General features: G+C 48.4%; 1 protein-coding gene across 1 annotated transcript; it reads right to left on the reverse strand.

Annotated features, from left to right (window-relative positions):
• Nucleotides 1-4,814: 4,814 nt before the first annotated feature.
• LOC142054469 (homeobox protein NANOG-like) lies at nucleotides 4,815-7,372 on the reverse strand. Its single transcript, XM_075087112.1, has 4 exons — nucleotides 7,213-7,372; nucleotides 6,575-6,843; nucleotides 5,734-5,823; nucleotides 4,815-5,231 (listed from the first exon to the last, which is right to left on the reverse strand). The coding sequence occupies exons 1-4, from the start codon at nucleotides 7,370-7,372 to the stop codon at nucleotides 4,815-4,817; spliced, it is 936 nt and encodes a 311-aa protein (XP_074943213.1).
• Between the last annotated feature and the right edge of the window lie 8,220 nt (nucleotides 7,373-15,592).

The raw sequence follows: 15,592 nt of genomic DNA on the forward strand, positions 1-15,592 counted from the left end.
TGGTTATGAGAGACATTCACAGATATGACCTGAGGGTGCTCTTCAAAACTTTGGACAGCCCTCACAGGAAAGAAAAAATTTTTTTGTTGTTGTTATCTAAGACCAGTGCCATGATTTTTGGCTCCTTCATGCCTCTTAACTGTTCAGTATCAGCCAAGATGCTGCTGGCCACTAATGATGAGCCAAGCAAGCGATGTGTGGAAATGCTTTACTGAAAATTTCTGAAACCCTGTTAGCTCAGCATTTGAGTCATACAGTGTAGTTAAGACAACTAAATATAATGGTTACATATGCCTGTAGGCAAAAGCCTATTAAAGCAAAGATCATGCCTTTTACCTGCAACAGAAACACAACTGGGTCTGTAAGCCCTTGCTTGTGGGCCACTCAGAAGAAATGTGTAGCTTGTAAAATATTGCTGCAGGCCACATTGACACAGAGAGCAAGGAATGAGGTTGCTTGCACCATTTTACTTGCTTGGTATTTTGCCTATAGGACAGTAAAGGCTGGAACCCAGTAAACTAGAGAATGAACCCTAGCCTATGTAGTCTGTACTAGACATAATTTCTTCTGTTCAGGTGGGATTCTCTGCACCACTGGAGCTACACTGCTCTCCAGCATTGGCAAGCTGGAGGGCTGACACTGCAGAGACACTGTGAAAGTGCAGTGTATTCTCACAAGCTATAATACACATAAAAACCTCCATATAAGCTTACAGCTTGATTCAAAAAAGATTTACTGGCAAGGCACACCATGTTTGCAGTATGGAGAAATCACTGTTACACAGCACCATCACAAGAAGCAGCAGTCCTAACAGATGTGATGTATGCCAACAGAAAGGGCTTTTGCTGACATCCACTCACTTCCTCTGAGGAACCGATATAAACTCCTTTGGAAGTGTGAGTCTGGAAGGATTAGTTGCAGCTCTGTTGTTTTGGTAGTAGCACTGCAATTACCTGGGCAGGTGTTCACATAATGAGGTGACTCAGGCTTGTCAGGGTAACAGGGGAGATGTCCAGTACTGTGGAAAGGCAGAGTTGTACTTCATTCCATAGCTTCTAGAAACCCTTCCTGACCTACTAGCAGTCCTCTCCAGTGAATGTGCCAAAATTCCAACAGCCACTCTGTATGTTCCATCCAGCTCTGCAGATATGTGTGCCTGCCAAACCTGTGTGCAACTCAGTCTGAGCAACCAGGGGAATAACAACACCCATGAAGGAACACTCCATTTCTGCAGAATGATCCCATGGTAAATGCAGTAATGCAAACCACAGCATGCAGAGCAAGTCATCTCAGTGCCAGGGCTATTTTAGCAACAATATCTGTTTCTGCAGGAAGACGTCTGCCAGCAGAGCTCTGGCTACCTACTTACCCTTCTGGCAGAAACATGAAAGGGAAACACGCCCAAGCAACACAGGTAATCTGTAGCAAACATCCTCCACAATCATTCTGTAAAGACCTGTACACCTTGTCACCTTGTGTATATTTAGCCTGCATCAAAAAAAAAAACCACCACCAAAAATCAAACACCACCCCACCACCCCAAAAAAACCCATACCAAAGCCTACTAACAAACAAACCCCAAAATCCAAAAACCTGGAAGCTGATAATTTTAAAGCTGAAAAGCAAGGCTTCGGTATCTATGCATTTTATAGGTATATGGTTCAGCTTTGTTTATTCAAGGGAATTGTTGAAATCAACACTACTAACTACAGCATTACCCAGAATTCATCCAAACTCTTGCTGGGACATGAGACTCAAGTCAGGATGAGAAATTATCTCTATTTTGTAATATAGGAAACTGTGTGAACCTAGCATTTCCCCTCTTACAGGCCAGACTTATGTTTTTCTACTAAAAGTTGGCAACCCACACATGGACGACAACTCCTCTACAGGCTCAAACCTCCACTCCCTCTCCTTCCTGCACATATTCCACCTCACCCTAAGAAGCAGAGCATTACAGTATTGCAAAAGGAAAGCAGACCTGTAGCAGTTTGAGCCTGAGCAGTCAGCTGCCAGTTTAGGAGTACCTGTTGAACTATCCCTTTCACACAGATGAAGAGCTTTTGTGGTATACTGTAGTTTAAGGAACATGGGATTAAACCCAAACAGGTAATAGCCATAGTTTAAACTAGCAAAAAATTAAGAGGAGCTTGGTTCTGCTGACCCAGCAGTAGCATCAGCCTTTGAATACAGAGAGCTGCTTTGTTCCATGACAGCTGCTGTCCTTCAGCACATGCAGCCCTTGGCTGCATGCAGGTTGCACAGGTGTTCAAACTAAGAGTTATATATGGAAAGCAAGGCTTTGATGAACCAAAGCTTACTGAGCAGAAAGAGGTTCATTGAGTCTCTGAATTGGTGACTGCTGATGCATTGCTTCAGCCCCAATGTTCGTCTCGCATACTTCAGTACCTTTTAAATGTTTCTCCCAGCTGCATTTACCAGAGGAGGTAAATGCAGTCTTGGGGCAAAGGAATGAAAGAAATAAGTTTTTGAATATTGCCTCCAGCACTGAGACAGTAACTTACACACAAACTTCTGCTACCATTTGAGGTTAACACAAGAACCAAGAGAGCTGCAAGCCTCAATGAGGCAGGACTTCCAGACCTTTAACTGTGACATTCTGGAGCAGCAGCAGGTGGCCACACAATCTCAAAAGACACTTTCTTTTGCTCCTACCCTCATACATAGTTATTTTGAATCATTGCAGCTTAAGGACTAATACAAGCATGTTATGGGGCTGCACATTACTGCAAGCCAGCAGCTAGCAGTACAGTTGCCTACCCCTGGAGCCCACCTTGCACTAGGCAATACACCCGCATGTTTAAAACAAGGCTGTTCCTTTTAAACAGATGCTTGATCCTACTTCTGGGAGAAACACAGTAGGATGACTTTTTTTTTTGCGTTTCCTCAGTACTGCTGGCCTAATCTGTGCAGAATAACCATGCTCATGGCACAGAATGGTTCCAATGCAAGCTAGCAACACTGTTTCAACATTAAAATAGAGTAATTTATTTTCAATTCAAACAAGTTTGTAAGAACATTAAGCAGAAACAAAGTAATAAAAGACAACATGCACATAACCTGAAACATGCTTGAGATCACTGCAAGAAAATACACGTTAAGAAAAGTTATCTGGAACAATAACAAATATTTGCCTCCTTTGCAGTGAAAGTTTAACTACAACATACAACCCGCGTGCAGCCATTTGAAGACAGGGTTGTAGTAAAAATTGTGCACCAACCACAAAAAAAACCCCAACTCTACCACAGAAATAGGTATGCTTTTAGAATCTCATTTACTCTTGCGAGCTCATGCCATTTTGTATTCTTGGGCAGTGGCAGACTGGAGTCTGCAATTCCACATCCTGTAAAAAAATTCAGTTTCACATAGGTTGGAGCTGATTTCCAGTTTCTCCATACTGGACAGGATGATTCAGTTATTTTAAAAAAAGAAACTGAAAATGTTAATTGGTATTTTCCTCATTTTGTCTAACTAGGTTTCTCTAAACCTCTTGCCTCCCCCAGAGCTTGGATACTTATGTCAGATGAGGCAGCCAGTGCCCTTTTCAGCAGAATAATACAGAAAAGATCCAACTAAGCCCTGAGGAAGTGACATAAACCCTACCAGCTTACACTCTTAAAACTGGGACTAGACAAGAGTGGGGAACCATCCTGCTCTAGCCCCCTGGATGACAACTCCACTGGGACCCAACAGGATTCCTTGCTCCCAACATCCACATTCCAGGATAAGTGACATTAAACTTGACCTTTAAAACAACAAAATCCTTTACCAAGCTGCTCACCTCTACCCCAGAGAAAGCTGCACTGTAGCAGTGCTGTGTTTGTGAAGTGCTAGGGGACCATCACATACAGGTAAGCACTGTTCTCACCATTCCAAAGATGATTATGCACAGCACTCCTCACACTTCCAACAATGGCACTTTGGGCTACCCTCTGCTACAATTCACAAGCTTGGGACAAGTCAACAGCCTCTCAGCAGAGAGATGTAGAAAGGCAAGATCTAAACTGGGTGGGGAGAGTCCCACAGACACCATCCTGAATGAGCTGACAGGCAAAAGTAATTTAGAAACATCAGTTTCCAAAGCTGCTATGTGAGATATGGCTAATACTCTACCCCACTTTCTCTCCTCTGCTTATCCCTTCCTCTCCACTGCCCTGTGTACACAGGAGAGCAGCAGGCAAGGGGTGGGGAGGTGCTAACCTCTCCAGAAGGAGTTGCTGAGAGTAACTGGATCAAGTAATCTGAAATCAGATGATCTAATGTAGCTTTTTAGTGGGGGAGTAGACAATGCAGATGATGAACCTATTAGCAGTTAGCTGACTGAGGTAGCAACAGAGATAGGCAAGACAGCAGGAAAGATTCTGGGCTACAACAGGGTATTTCCAGTAGAAATATGCTGAAGTACAGGGCTTTCTTTTCCAGCAAAGCTCTGCTGCAAGACACACAGGGCAAGGATCAGAGATCACCTACTAAAGAGGCAGCAAAGGTGAGACTTGGACAAACACAGACCATTACCAATTCTGCTGCTCCTGGCTGTGGCATTGCATATTCCCCTCCATGAATGAAGTTTCATCTATCCACATACAAAACACCCTTGCCAAGGGTTAGCTATGAACAAACAGGTGCCTTTACATAGAAAGCTAGCCCGAGGCAGCAGGGTGCTGAGCCCCACCAATGGTTAAAACAGGAGTAAGTGAGGAGGGGCAAGAGAAAGGAATAGCTGGTGGATCCCGAGTCTAGATCCTAGAAACCCCATGACAGAAAACAGGAGAAGGGAGAAAAAATACTTAGACCTAAGGCTCATAACCACTCTGGGTCCCCAGGGGAAGCCAAGGGGCCTGGTACTGATGCCGTACAGGAGAGCTTGAGAATGGTGTGACACTGTCAGAGGTGGTCTGGAAGCTGTTGGTGTCTTCTGGCTCCAGGCTGACGTATTCCATATTGGCAGGGTAGTTGTGATAGAAGTTCATCTGCTGGCTTAAGAAACCCATGGCTTGCTGAGTATTGCAGCTTGTCCCACCTTTTCCAAAGAGGCCCTCATCCTCCACAACCATGAATGAGTACAGGTTCTGCCCATTCCCGTAAGTCTGGCCACTGCTGTAAGGCTGGTGCACTTTGGTCATGGACTGAAGGTTTATGTTGGCACTGACAGGGAAGCCCTGGTGAAATGTAGGCGTTATATCCAGGTACGTAGCCTGATGAAACCCATTCTAGGAAAGACAGAGAAGGCTGTTCAGTAATGCAGGGCACGACACATTCTGACTGTACCCATTCTTTTGGACAGGTCCTCCTTTCTCCCCTGCCCCTCCTACAAGCCAAACAACAGTGTCTTTTTCATACTTGTGGTCCTCACTATAGACTAATCCTAACTTTAATAGATATGACAAGATATTAAGTCTCCAACTCAACAGGTCTGGAAACACCATGCTGGAGAGAAAACCAGCATGAGTAGCCTTGCTGGTCCTCTTTGGCTGTTTTGTTTTCTGTCTAGTCTCAGCTGGGAGATTAGTGAACTGGAAACAAAGCTCTTTCAGTGCCAGGGGCAGCTGAAAATAGATGTCACTGTAAGTCCAATTACAAGAAATACAACTGGCTTGGTAATATGGAGTCCTGTGCATCGTTCTGGTTAGTAGTCTGGACATAATGGACTTCTCCCCACAGACTGGAGGGACAGTAACTGGTGGTGATGGGGGGAAGGGAGAATTCTCTCACCTGTGGTAGATACACCCCTTTTTCCACCCACTGGCTCTCCTTTTGGCAACGTTTAAATTTCATCCGTTGATTCTGAAACCATGTTTTCACCTAGAAGTGATGGGGAAAGGACATAACGCATTAGAAATTCATTCTCAAAGCTTACTACACATCCTAAAGATGTTTTGCTTTCTACTACAATCCAGTTTCTGCTTGGTTTCTAATACTGTACATAATTTCAGCAGCTAACAATATGCAGCAGACCTAGGTAGGTGTAGAATCATAGAGCTGAGACTTGAAAACAAACTCTCTTACTTCTCAGATCACCATGTGGTCTTTCATGACACCAAAAAACCCCACCTGAAACACAGGCCAAGACAACTGCAGCAACGCAGTTTGTACAAGCAGGAGCTGTGCCAAGATCAGTGCTGACTGAGGAGTCATTCCTTCAGTCAGACAGAGCAGCTGGTGGGGCAAGGATACCCTCTCTCTAGGGAGAGACCCAGGTGCCACTCAGACTAAGAAGGGCAACTTGCATAGCAGTACAAGTATCTGACTTCATGTTTGGAGACAACACATGCCTGCACAGAACAGTAACCTGACTCTGCATAGCCCTGCTCTGTATGCACTTTCAAACACCTGCACAGAGTGGGTGGATAGTGCTTGAACCAAACATAAGAGGAAAACTGAGTCATAAGTTTTCACACCCTCTGCTCTCTCATATAGGCAATGGAATAAACAAGACTATGAAAGAAACTCATCTCTGGGGTCTAAGAAAAAAAGAAAAACCACCAAAACCCCCTGTTCACAAAATCACTTCACACCAGGGATGCAACTCAGCTGCTCAGAGCAAGATGTTCACCTGCTTGTAGGTGAGCCCCAGGGCAGCAGCCAGCTCCCGGATCTGCTGTGGGCTGAGGTACTTCTGGCTCTGGAACCGCTGGTGTAGGGTTTGCAGCTGCTGCTGGGAGAAGGCTGTGCGGCTCTTGGCCTTCTTCACCACACCCTCACCTTCCTCCTTGACCTTCTGGAAAGAGGGATGGGGAGATGGGCGCTCTGCGGTGGGGCTAGTGGCAGAGTCAGGGACGTACTGGATGAGTATCCCAGAGCTGGAGGAAGCCGGAGAGACATCTGAGGAGAAAAAAGAACTGGGATGAGCAGGGTCAGGGGGAGAAGACTCAAAGACTTCGAAGCTCATCTTCTCGGGAGAATTTAAGATTGCGGGTGCCCTGGGGACTTTGCAGGGGCTCCGCAGCCGCAGGCAACGCGGTGCGGAGAAGCCGGCACAGGCACCCTCGGCTCGAGGGAGCGGAACCGAGGCCCCTCTCTGCTCGCACCCCCACCCCGCCCGGGCACCAGGGCCGCTGCTTTACTGCGGGGCAGCCGGCGGAGCTCGATCTTCCTCGCCGGGACGGCACCGGCATCGCTCCCCCCCCCGGGACAGGAGGGACGCGAGTGACACGACCAGCCCCCCGGGGTCGGCCGGGCCGGGGCGCGTACCTGGGTGGCTGGGCGTCTTGGCCGCCGCGGAGAAGGGGAGTGAGTCCGCCGCCGGAGCCTCCTCGGCAGGCACGCTGTCCATACTCCCTGGGGAGAGCCAGCAATAGTCCCCACACCTGACCGCGCCGCTGTAGGGCAGGTAGGCCAGGTGGGCACTCATGGCCAGGCCGGGACCCCCAGCCCCAAGCGGGAGGCGAGCTGGCAGTGGAGAGTGCAGGCAGCCCGCGGGCAGGTACCCCATTAGGTGGAGGTGGGGGATGCTTTATGTCCTCCCCAGCCTGGCCTTGGCTAGAAGGGATTGTCATGGCCATTGTCATGTTAAAAGTCAGTTGATTGGAGGGGAGGGGCTTTGGGGGTATTCGGGGAGTGGGGGAGGGCAGGGACACCAGGCCCCGCTTCCCGACTTGGCTCCCTGTGCGGCGGTGGGGGACAGGCTGCCAGCACACCCCTCCCTGCTGGGGGGTGGGAGGAAAAGCCTTGCTTCCCCCTCAGGGCCAGAAGGCCTGAGCAGGGCCGCCTGGTGAGTTGGACGGGGCTTAGCAGACACCCCCCACCCCCACTTTTAGCACTCCTTCTCCCCACCTCCGCCTCCTCACCGGTCCACACCCAAACGCAAAGAATAGGAGGGGAACCCAGAGCCTGCCCGGGGGCATACGGAGCCTCTGCGTGTCTGCATTGCAGATCGCAACCGTCATTGCAAGCAGATAAGCCCTCCACATCCACGCAAGCGAATACAGACTTGGGGCACGGTGCTACGGAGCGGTGTCTGTATTGCAGGGAAGAGGGCTCAGAGAAAAGCAAGCTGCTTCTCCAGCGGCCAGCCCAAGACCGAGAAAGGCAGGTCTGTTTTGCAGGGGCACAGAGAAATGGCACTTCACTCTTTTTCAAGATTCCCTTTGCCGTCTGACACTTTTTTTAAAAAAAAAGTAGGAGCTAAAAAAAAAAAATTATCTTTTCCACGCACCAGGGAGAGGTGGGAATCACCCCGTCAGATCCCAAAGGAAACAAGAGCAGCACAGCTGTAAAAAAGCCTTGTAGATATTAGAGATTTGAAGCCAGGGTCTACAGTCTGCTTGGGGAAGATAAACACCCACCCCAACTATTACTCCTTCCTTTAAGGAAATGAAAACCTTATCGGAAGGATCTCACAGCCCGGGGATTACAAAATCTGGAAAACCACCTGGAAGAAGCACAGATGAGAACATGTGACACATCAAGCAAATTCCCCACCTTCCCACACTGCAAGGAAACAGGACGCAGGCACCTACGGGGTGCCTGCACAAAGGCAGGGGCGTAGCCACTAACCTGTTGGGCTGTTAAAAATCTTTTGGAGGTGACAGAGAGGGGCCTCCCTCGACTTCCATATATCTCCTCCTCTCCTCTTGAGTCATGAGGAGAAATGAGCTCCAGCTGGTGCCCTGAGCTACTGCCGCACGGTAACGCTGCGGCGCTGCTCGCCAGGAGAGGTCCTGCTGGGGCCCACCCCTGATCACCTCCTAATTAACGCTCATTTCGTTTCCCAGTTAGAATCCGGACGGGACACAGACGGAGTGACCATTAGGAACGCGGGGGAAAGTGACTATAATAGGGGGAGAGGGATGAAATCCAGAGCTGGAGGCAGAGTCCGCTGCTCGCCTCGAAGCAAGCGGTGCCGGCCGCGGGGCTGCCCGCCGCCCCGGGACGCTCCCCCGCCTTGGTAGACCCGGCCCGGGCTTTCGGGGAGGTCGCTTGCTCGGCGCCGTCAGCCCCGCCGATGCACACACAGAAAGGGGTTCCTTCCCCCTCGGACGCGAAGTCATCGCGCTGCCCGCTGTGGGGGCGAGGGCCGCCGGCCCCCACGACCCCCTGCTGCCGAGGCTGTCCCGGGACACGGGTGCTCCCCGCGAGTTCACCAAACCCAGCCCGCTGCGAAGTCGGAGAAAACCGCCGGGTTGAAGGGGCTGGGGGGTGTCGGGCGGGCTGTGTCTACAAAACAAACCCCTTGTGTTTGGTTGTCTCTCGGCAATGACAGCTTCAGGGGACCCCCGGGCCTGCCTCCGCAGCGCGCACCAGGCGAAATAATTTTCTGTGCTGATGCCGTACTATCAGCAAGGGCACCCGGCTGGGGCTGGGGCCATCCTCCCGGGGGCTCCGGAGGCGCTGCCGGCCGGCTCACAGGCTGCAGGGACCACTGAGTCATCGGAGAGGACACGGCTTGCGAGGGACACCCGCGGCAAAGGGATTAGCATTTTACAGCCGGAGAAAACACCTCCTCCGCCAGCAAATGCTCCCTCCGGGAGTTGCGTGTGTGTGTTCGAAAACGCAGCGGAACTGCTCAGAGTTTGTAATTTTTGTATATAGATCAGTTTTCGGGTATAGATCAGATTCGCTCCCAGAGATAGACCTGCTTTGCAGGATGCGGGGAACTGATTTAATTTTCCCTCTCCTTTTCCTCCTTTTTTTTTTTTCTTCCTGTCTTTGTTCATCTTTTGATTTTCTCATCCTACTTTTCTTCCATTTCCTTTACTTCTATGCTTTACCCACCAAAATTTTCATCTTCCATATATCCCCTTCCAGTAAGCATAATTTGCTCCCTCTCCCCAACCATGCCTCTAATCGGGTGGCCAAACATCTTTTTTAATGTCTTTGTGAGAGAAACAAGACTTGTGTCAGTGTGTAAAACCATACCATCTAAAGTCAGAATTTTTTAGGAAAAGAAGTCCAGTTATTTCCCCCCCAAATAAATTATATATATAAAAACAACTTGGGAAGGTAAACCCAGAAGTCATACAGGCACAGAGGATGCTATGGGAAGCAAGATGTGGACATTTGAGAGGCTCCCGAGGATGCTAGGTCTGGGACATCTGCCCTGCAGCACCATCAGCCTGCAAACTGGATATGCTGCCCATGAACATCTAGAGCACTTTAAAAAAATACCTGTATCCACTCATGTTCCTTCTGGAGCTATTTTCAGCTGGAACAGCAACACAGTTCAGATCTAGTCTAGCCCTGTTCTTCCCAACAGGGCCAAATAGCAGCAACAATTTGGTTTTTGGCCCAAGGTTGTGTACCCCTCTCCCTTCATGATGTGGTCACCCACTTCTTGCAGTTCTCAATTCATTACGTGCCCAATGCAGTGGAGCATTAGTCGGGGTAAGTAAGCAAAAGCTGGCCCATTAAACATATGGAAATGAATGTAGCCACCCACTGGGCTGAAGCATGCTGTAAGGAGCCTTTTCCACAGTCCTTCAGCAGCAGAGAGATGCTCAGGTCTAAAAGCAGTCTTAGCCTCTTGGCCTAAGCATAGGCGAGACAGGACCGTGTTTTCATTCAGAAAAGTCCCCCTACAAGGGTTACTACCTTCAGAGGGCTGGAGCTCAACCTTGTGCTGAAGGACGCAAACACAGTTTACATAGACTGGAGCTGGGGAAGCAGCAGCTGGTTGAAAATATAAATCCAGCTCTGGAGCTCATATCACTGGGTCAGAAATGCTACGGGTTCCTACTTCAGAGCATTGCTAAACTAATTTTCATTAGCAGGCTAATATAGCAAAATAGGCTGTCTCAAATTTTATATAAATTAGGTGCTCTTCTGTCCTCCTGTAGCTAGCTCAAACGCAGGTCATCTGTGTTTTGGTGAATACTGTGAAATGTCACTGAGTGTCGCTGTGTCATTCTGCTCCTGTTCATGGGGCTCAGCGAGGCGGCAGGGTGCAGGCTTGGTATTAGTGAATAGGGAACCATGGCTTGAGCCCCATTGCCCCTCGGAGCTTTCCCTGGGAGCCATCATCCTCTGTCAGGGATGTGCGTGGTTGGGGAAGGCAGATAGAAATCCCTCCCTTGTATTCTGTTGAGCTTGCCTGGCTTTTCTCCCAGGCAGGCACTTTTTTTTTCTTTTCTTAAATTGAACACTTCTCAAATTAGGTCTGTGAAAACACTCCTGCCCTGCAGCCCTCAGCACTCGCCCAGCACTTGGCTCCGGACAGCCTGCCCCCTGTAGCGTGGTCACAGCTCACAGTCTGGACCCAAGATGTCAGGTTTGTGGAAGGAAGGCGGTCAAGAAAGAATAACAAAAATTAGACCCTCATTCATATTAAAATACAGTTTTCCTTTCTCTTGACTCTTTAGGGGAGCAGGTCGAGAAAAGGACAAAGCTCGTCTCTCCCACTAACAACCCAGTCTCTCAATCACCTGAGAATTACTGGATGATGTGCCCCTTTGTTAGCAGTGGAGAGGCAGACTGGGAGAGGAGCCATGGCACAAAACCAAGCGACTCCCTGAAAAGGCAGGAAAGCTGAGTGTCAAAAAGCAGATGGGAAGAAGACTAGCGAGCCAACCCAAACTTCTAGAGTTTGATGGGTCTGTTCTTTCTTTATCAATGCTTCATCCATGCCTGCCACGCACATGATGCTGGAGTGCTATGGTTGTAAGCACTCATCTCAAGAAGCATTACCTACCAGTGCCCATCACTGGAATATGTTATAGTCTCCCCAAGGGAAGACCTGCAAGCAGCACAGTTTGGAGCCAGGGTTGTGCAAAGTCCTGGGGAACATAGAGAGATTGTGCATATTGGGCAAAAACCTTCCAAGCATCCTCTCTCCTTGAATTCTCCCCTCTTCCCTTTAGCCATAGCATGGGTATTCCTACAGGTTCAGGTACATGTCCTCTTACTAAATGCAAACAGCCTAGACATAGCTGTGTTCAAATGCTTTCTGCCGTTTCCACCACCAGAGGGGAATAGCAAGTCCTGTGTTGCTCAGTGTAGGAAGGCCCTAGGTAGCCTCAGAACACGAATGACCTCCCACACTCCCCTCCGAAAGGGTGCTTTGTATCGGGCAGTTTGCCTTTTGTTCCCCAAACACACACTGCTTATGAACTTTGACATGAAACAGAAACTCTTTTTTCCTGAGGCTTCTTTGCTCGTCTTCCCCATCCTGATGGGGACAGTTTCCTACAACTCACCCAGTGGGAAAAGTCTCTACAAAATCCATAGCTGCCAGAGCTTTGGTTCGAGCTAGGCACTGAAGTGATAGCTACATTCCATGCGTGTTGAAGGCTTTCTCGAGTTCACTGTGCATTGTGGCACCTGCTTTCTTCCACTCTCTCATGTGAGGCTGATCCCATGTATTTGAACATTGTTAATGCATATCAGAACAGAACTAATGAGGATTATGTGCCAAGTAGATGACTCTAATTACACTTGTGCAGGTCGTAAGTGGGCACACAGCCTGTAAGGGCTGCTAATACATCCCTCTAACCAAGGTCTTCCAAGTTAGTGCATACTCTTCAGGCAGGTCACTGTGCCCATTCTGTGTCATCTGGATTTTTTAAGCCTCAGAAAATCCCCATAAGAGCAGATCACCTGTGAGGCAAGTGTCTAATTACAGGAAAGGCCGGGATTAGGGAAAAGGATGCTCATTTTTCAAATCTGTCAGTGGTTGAGACAGGGATCCCCACATTGCCTGGCCCTTACCCCCACTTGTCCACCCTCTCCTTTTCTTCAAGACTGGCTCTTGCACATGCATTCATGAGTAATTAGCAAGTGTTAGAGCGTGAGGCTCCCTGGCTGGCACCTGCTCTACATCTGAATGGTAGAGCCGTGAAGCCCAGGGCTGTGGAATGGGATCTGCAAGTGGATGTTGTCTGGGACTGACGGAAGAAAAAGATTTACCTGCTTTTGTCTAACAATTTTTGGATGGCCGACTTGGATAAGATGGAAAGAAAAAGAGACAAACAAGAGATGAACAGTGAGAGGCTGTAGCTTTTTTAACCGGATGTCATTTGTCTAGGAATTGAATTCAGTGAAGGGTGGAGGCTGACAGGGGAATATAGGATTGACATCAGCTAGTGGACTAAAGATAAAAATTATCTGTACTTCATTTTCTTCAGATTATCGATGGAGAACCAGCTCATATTAGGCTGTGAAAGCACATCTTTTGGGGCAGCAAGGGCAGACTGCATCTCCTCCCAGGCTGCAAGGTCAGAAAAAGCCACATAATCCCACCATGAAAGAACTCCAGACCCTCAGACTCTGATGTGACAAAATAAAAATTCTTCCCCAGCACAACTTAGTCATGAAGGAGGAGGAGCAGCCATGACTGCCTGTGTTGGGAACAACATCTTGCTAAAAATTGCTGTTCTAACCTCAGTTATGTCCTCCATGCAAACTCTGGGGCTAAGGCAGGCCTGAGAACACCTTCTCTTAACCCCACTCATGACTATGTTGCTGTACTATAGTTGTAAACAGCCTAATAATAGTGTCAAAGGGCTTGCAGATGCAAAGTAATCTTGTGGAGTGTTGCATGGCTTTGGTACAAAGATGCAGGTGTTGACTTGTGATCCAGCAGGGCCCTCTGACATGGTAACATCTCAGCTGTCTCTCTTCACTTACTGCACCCACCAGACTTCCCCACCTCTTCAGCAGAAATGGTCAAACCGGATATAATTAATCTCTCCACAGCCACTGCAGTTCACAGACAGCACATTGACACAAACCACTAAAGATTTCAGTTTCTATCAGTACCCATCTGCTCTGCAAGTCCAAGTGCTGGCCCCAGCTGGAGGTCTGATCTCTGATCTGTCCACCACCTGCACCCAGTATGGGGGACAAGGCAGCAACATTGCCCTGCAGCCAGAGCAGGCTATTGAACAGCATGTTCCCCAGCACAGCTCAGTGATGAAGGCCAAGCCCCTGTTGCACTCCTGTGATTTGATCCACAGGGATTAAGTGTATGCCAGTCACGGTATTCAACGCCTGTCCCCTGTATGTGTTGTTCATGTACTGACATTCCAGTGACTTGAGAGAGTGCTCGGAGCACCTGAACCTGTCCCTTACAGCGCTGAATGATGCAGTCATGAAAATGCCAAGGGCTGCTGGCAGCCTGCTTAACAGCAATCTGCTATAGCACCAGGAAACAGGAGGAAAAGAGCATGCTCATAATCAGGCTGTTCTATGTAACATCCTCTTCGTAGCTGTAAAAACTTTCCTATGGTGAAACACACAAACATCTGGTTACAACCTCCTGAAATTAAGGCCAAAGAGAGGGAATTAGCTGAGCAGGCCAGGTGCTGATTTCTGTTCCCTCTGTGTAACTGGGAGAATTCCTCAGCAGGGATGGATTCTGGTCCCATCACAGTGAAAGACAGTTTCACATTGGCTTGGGCAGTACTGAGGTTTGACAATTTTCTGTGCTCATAACAGCATACCTGAGTGCATAATCTGACCCTTTATTTAAATGTGGCAATACATGCATGCCTGGACAAAGAAATTAAGTTAAACACAGTGAGAAAAAGGTAAGCCACATTAAGTAGAAGGGAGGAAAGAGAAAAAGAGAACAGAAAACCAGTCTATTCCACCTAGGTTCCTAGATTGCCTTCACTGTTACGGTGTCTGAGCATTTTCCGGTGGAGTATTCGGTGCCCTGACTCAGATCTGCCACATGTGGCTCTTTGTCTCTTTCTCATCCCCTCCTCAGGGAGAGAACTGCCTGTGTTGTTGAGTTTGTGACTTTGGGTTAGCTGGCTTGGTGTAGGGCTTGTTCATAATGTGCTAACAGCTATTTGTATTTGAGGTGTGTGCTGGAGAAGCGCACCTTCTACTTGGAAAGCAAAGTGATGAGATCGGGGTATATCGTAACACAGCCTTACTATGACCCCAGAGACAACTCTGCCTCCTGCTTAGACTAGATTTTCACAGGGTTAGAGAGCTCTCCTGGACCAGTAAAGTGGAACTGCTGACACCAGTAGATGTCATCTGTTGATTTCAGAGCTCTAAAGGACTACGGTGGTGTGAGGCTGCTGTGTACATCGAGGAGACTGTGAAGTAGGGGGCAGCCTCAGTCAGAAAACATGGGTTATATAGAAAGAAAAGCAGGTCGTCGGGGGTGGGGGAAACACTCCCCAGCCCTGTCCTTGTGCTGTAGTCAGTTGACTTTGGAGGCTGCCAACATAGTTTGCCAGCTGATGTTGGGAGGGGAGGAGAATTTCTCTTTGAGTGAATTGTCAGAAGAAGGATAAATGGCCAGCTGGTCTGATCCAGTATTTTAGGAAGTGGTGTACTCAGAATACAGTAAATGTCCAGGCTAACTGGGGGATCTTCACCATCCCACTGTGCTGGGTCCATCACAAATACATGTTCATCAGCAGGTTCAGTTCCAGACAATTTTTCATATCAGGGAAAGGCTTTAACTTAGCACAGGGACTGCTGCTCTAGGGTACACCTTTAGAGCACTTAGCACTTAACCTGCACTTAACTCTGTGGCTTGGTTGTAGATAATGGTGGAGTTTTGACAGTTTGAAGGTAAGAAGATGCAAAACTAAGCTAAGATGCTGGTTAGATACTCTGGCAGTGACCTTAAGGAGTAGTGTCCAAACTGCAATCAAATACAATGCAATTACATTGG

This window comes from Phalacrocorax aristotelis, chromosome 1 (assembly GCF_949628215.1).
Source record: "Phalacrocorax aristotelis chromosome 1, bGulAri2.1, whole genome shotgun sequence".
Classification (NCBI taxonomy): Eukaryota; Metazoa; Chordata; class Aves; order Suliformes; family Phalacrocoracidae; genus Phalacrocorax; species Phalacrocorax aristotelis.

Coding starts and splice junctions, on each gene's coding strand:
- LOC142054469 (XM_075087112.1), bottom strand. CDS start 7,372: ATGAGTGCCCACCTGGCCTACCTGCCCTACAGCGGCGCGGTCAGGTGT. Junction 6,844..7,212: donor CAAGACGCCCAGCCACCCAG/GTACGCGCCCCG, acceptor TTTTCTCCTCAG/ATGTCTCTCCGGCTTCCTCC. Junction 5,232..5,733: donor AAGGGGTGTATCTACCACAG/GTGAGAGAATTC, acceptor TGTCTTTCCTAG/AATGGGTTTCATCAGGCTAC.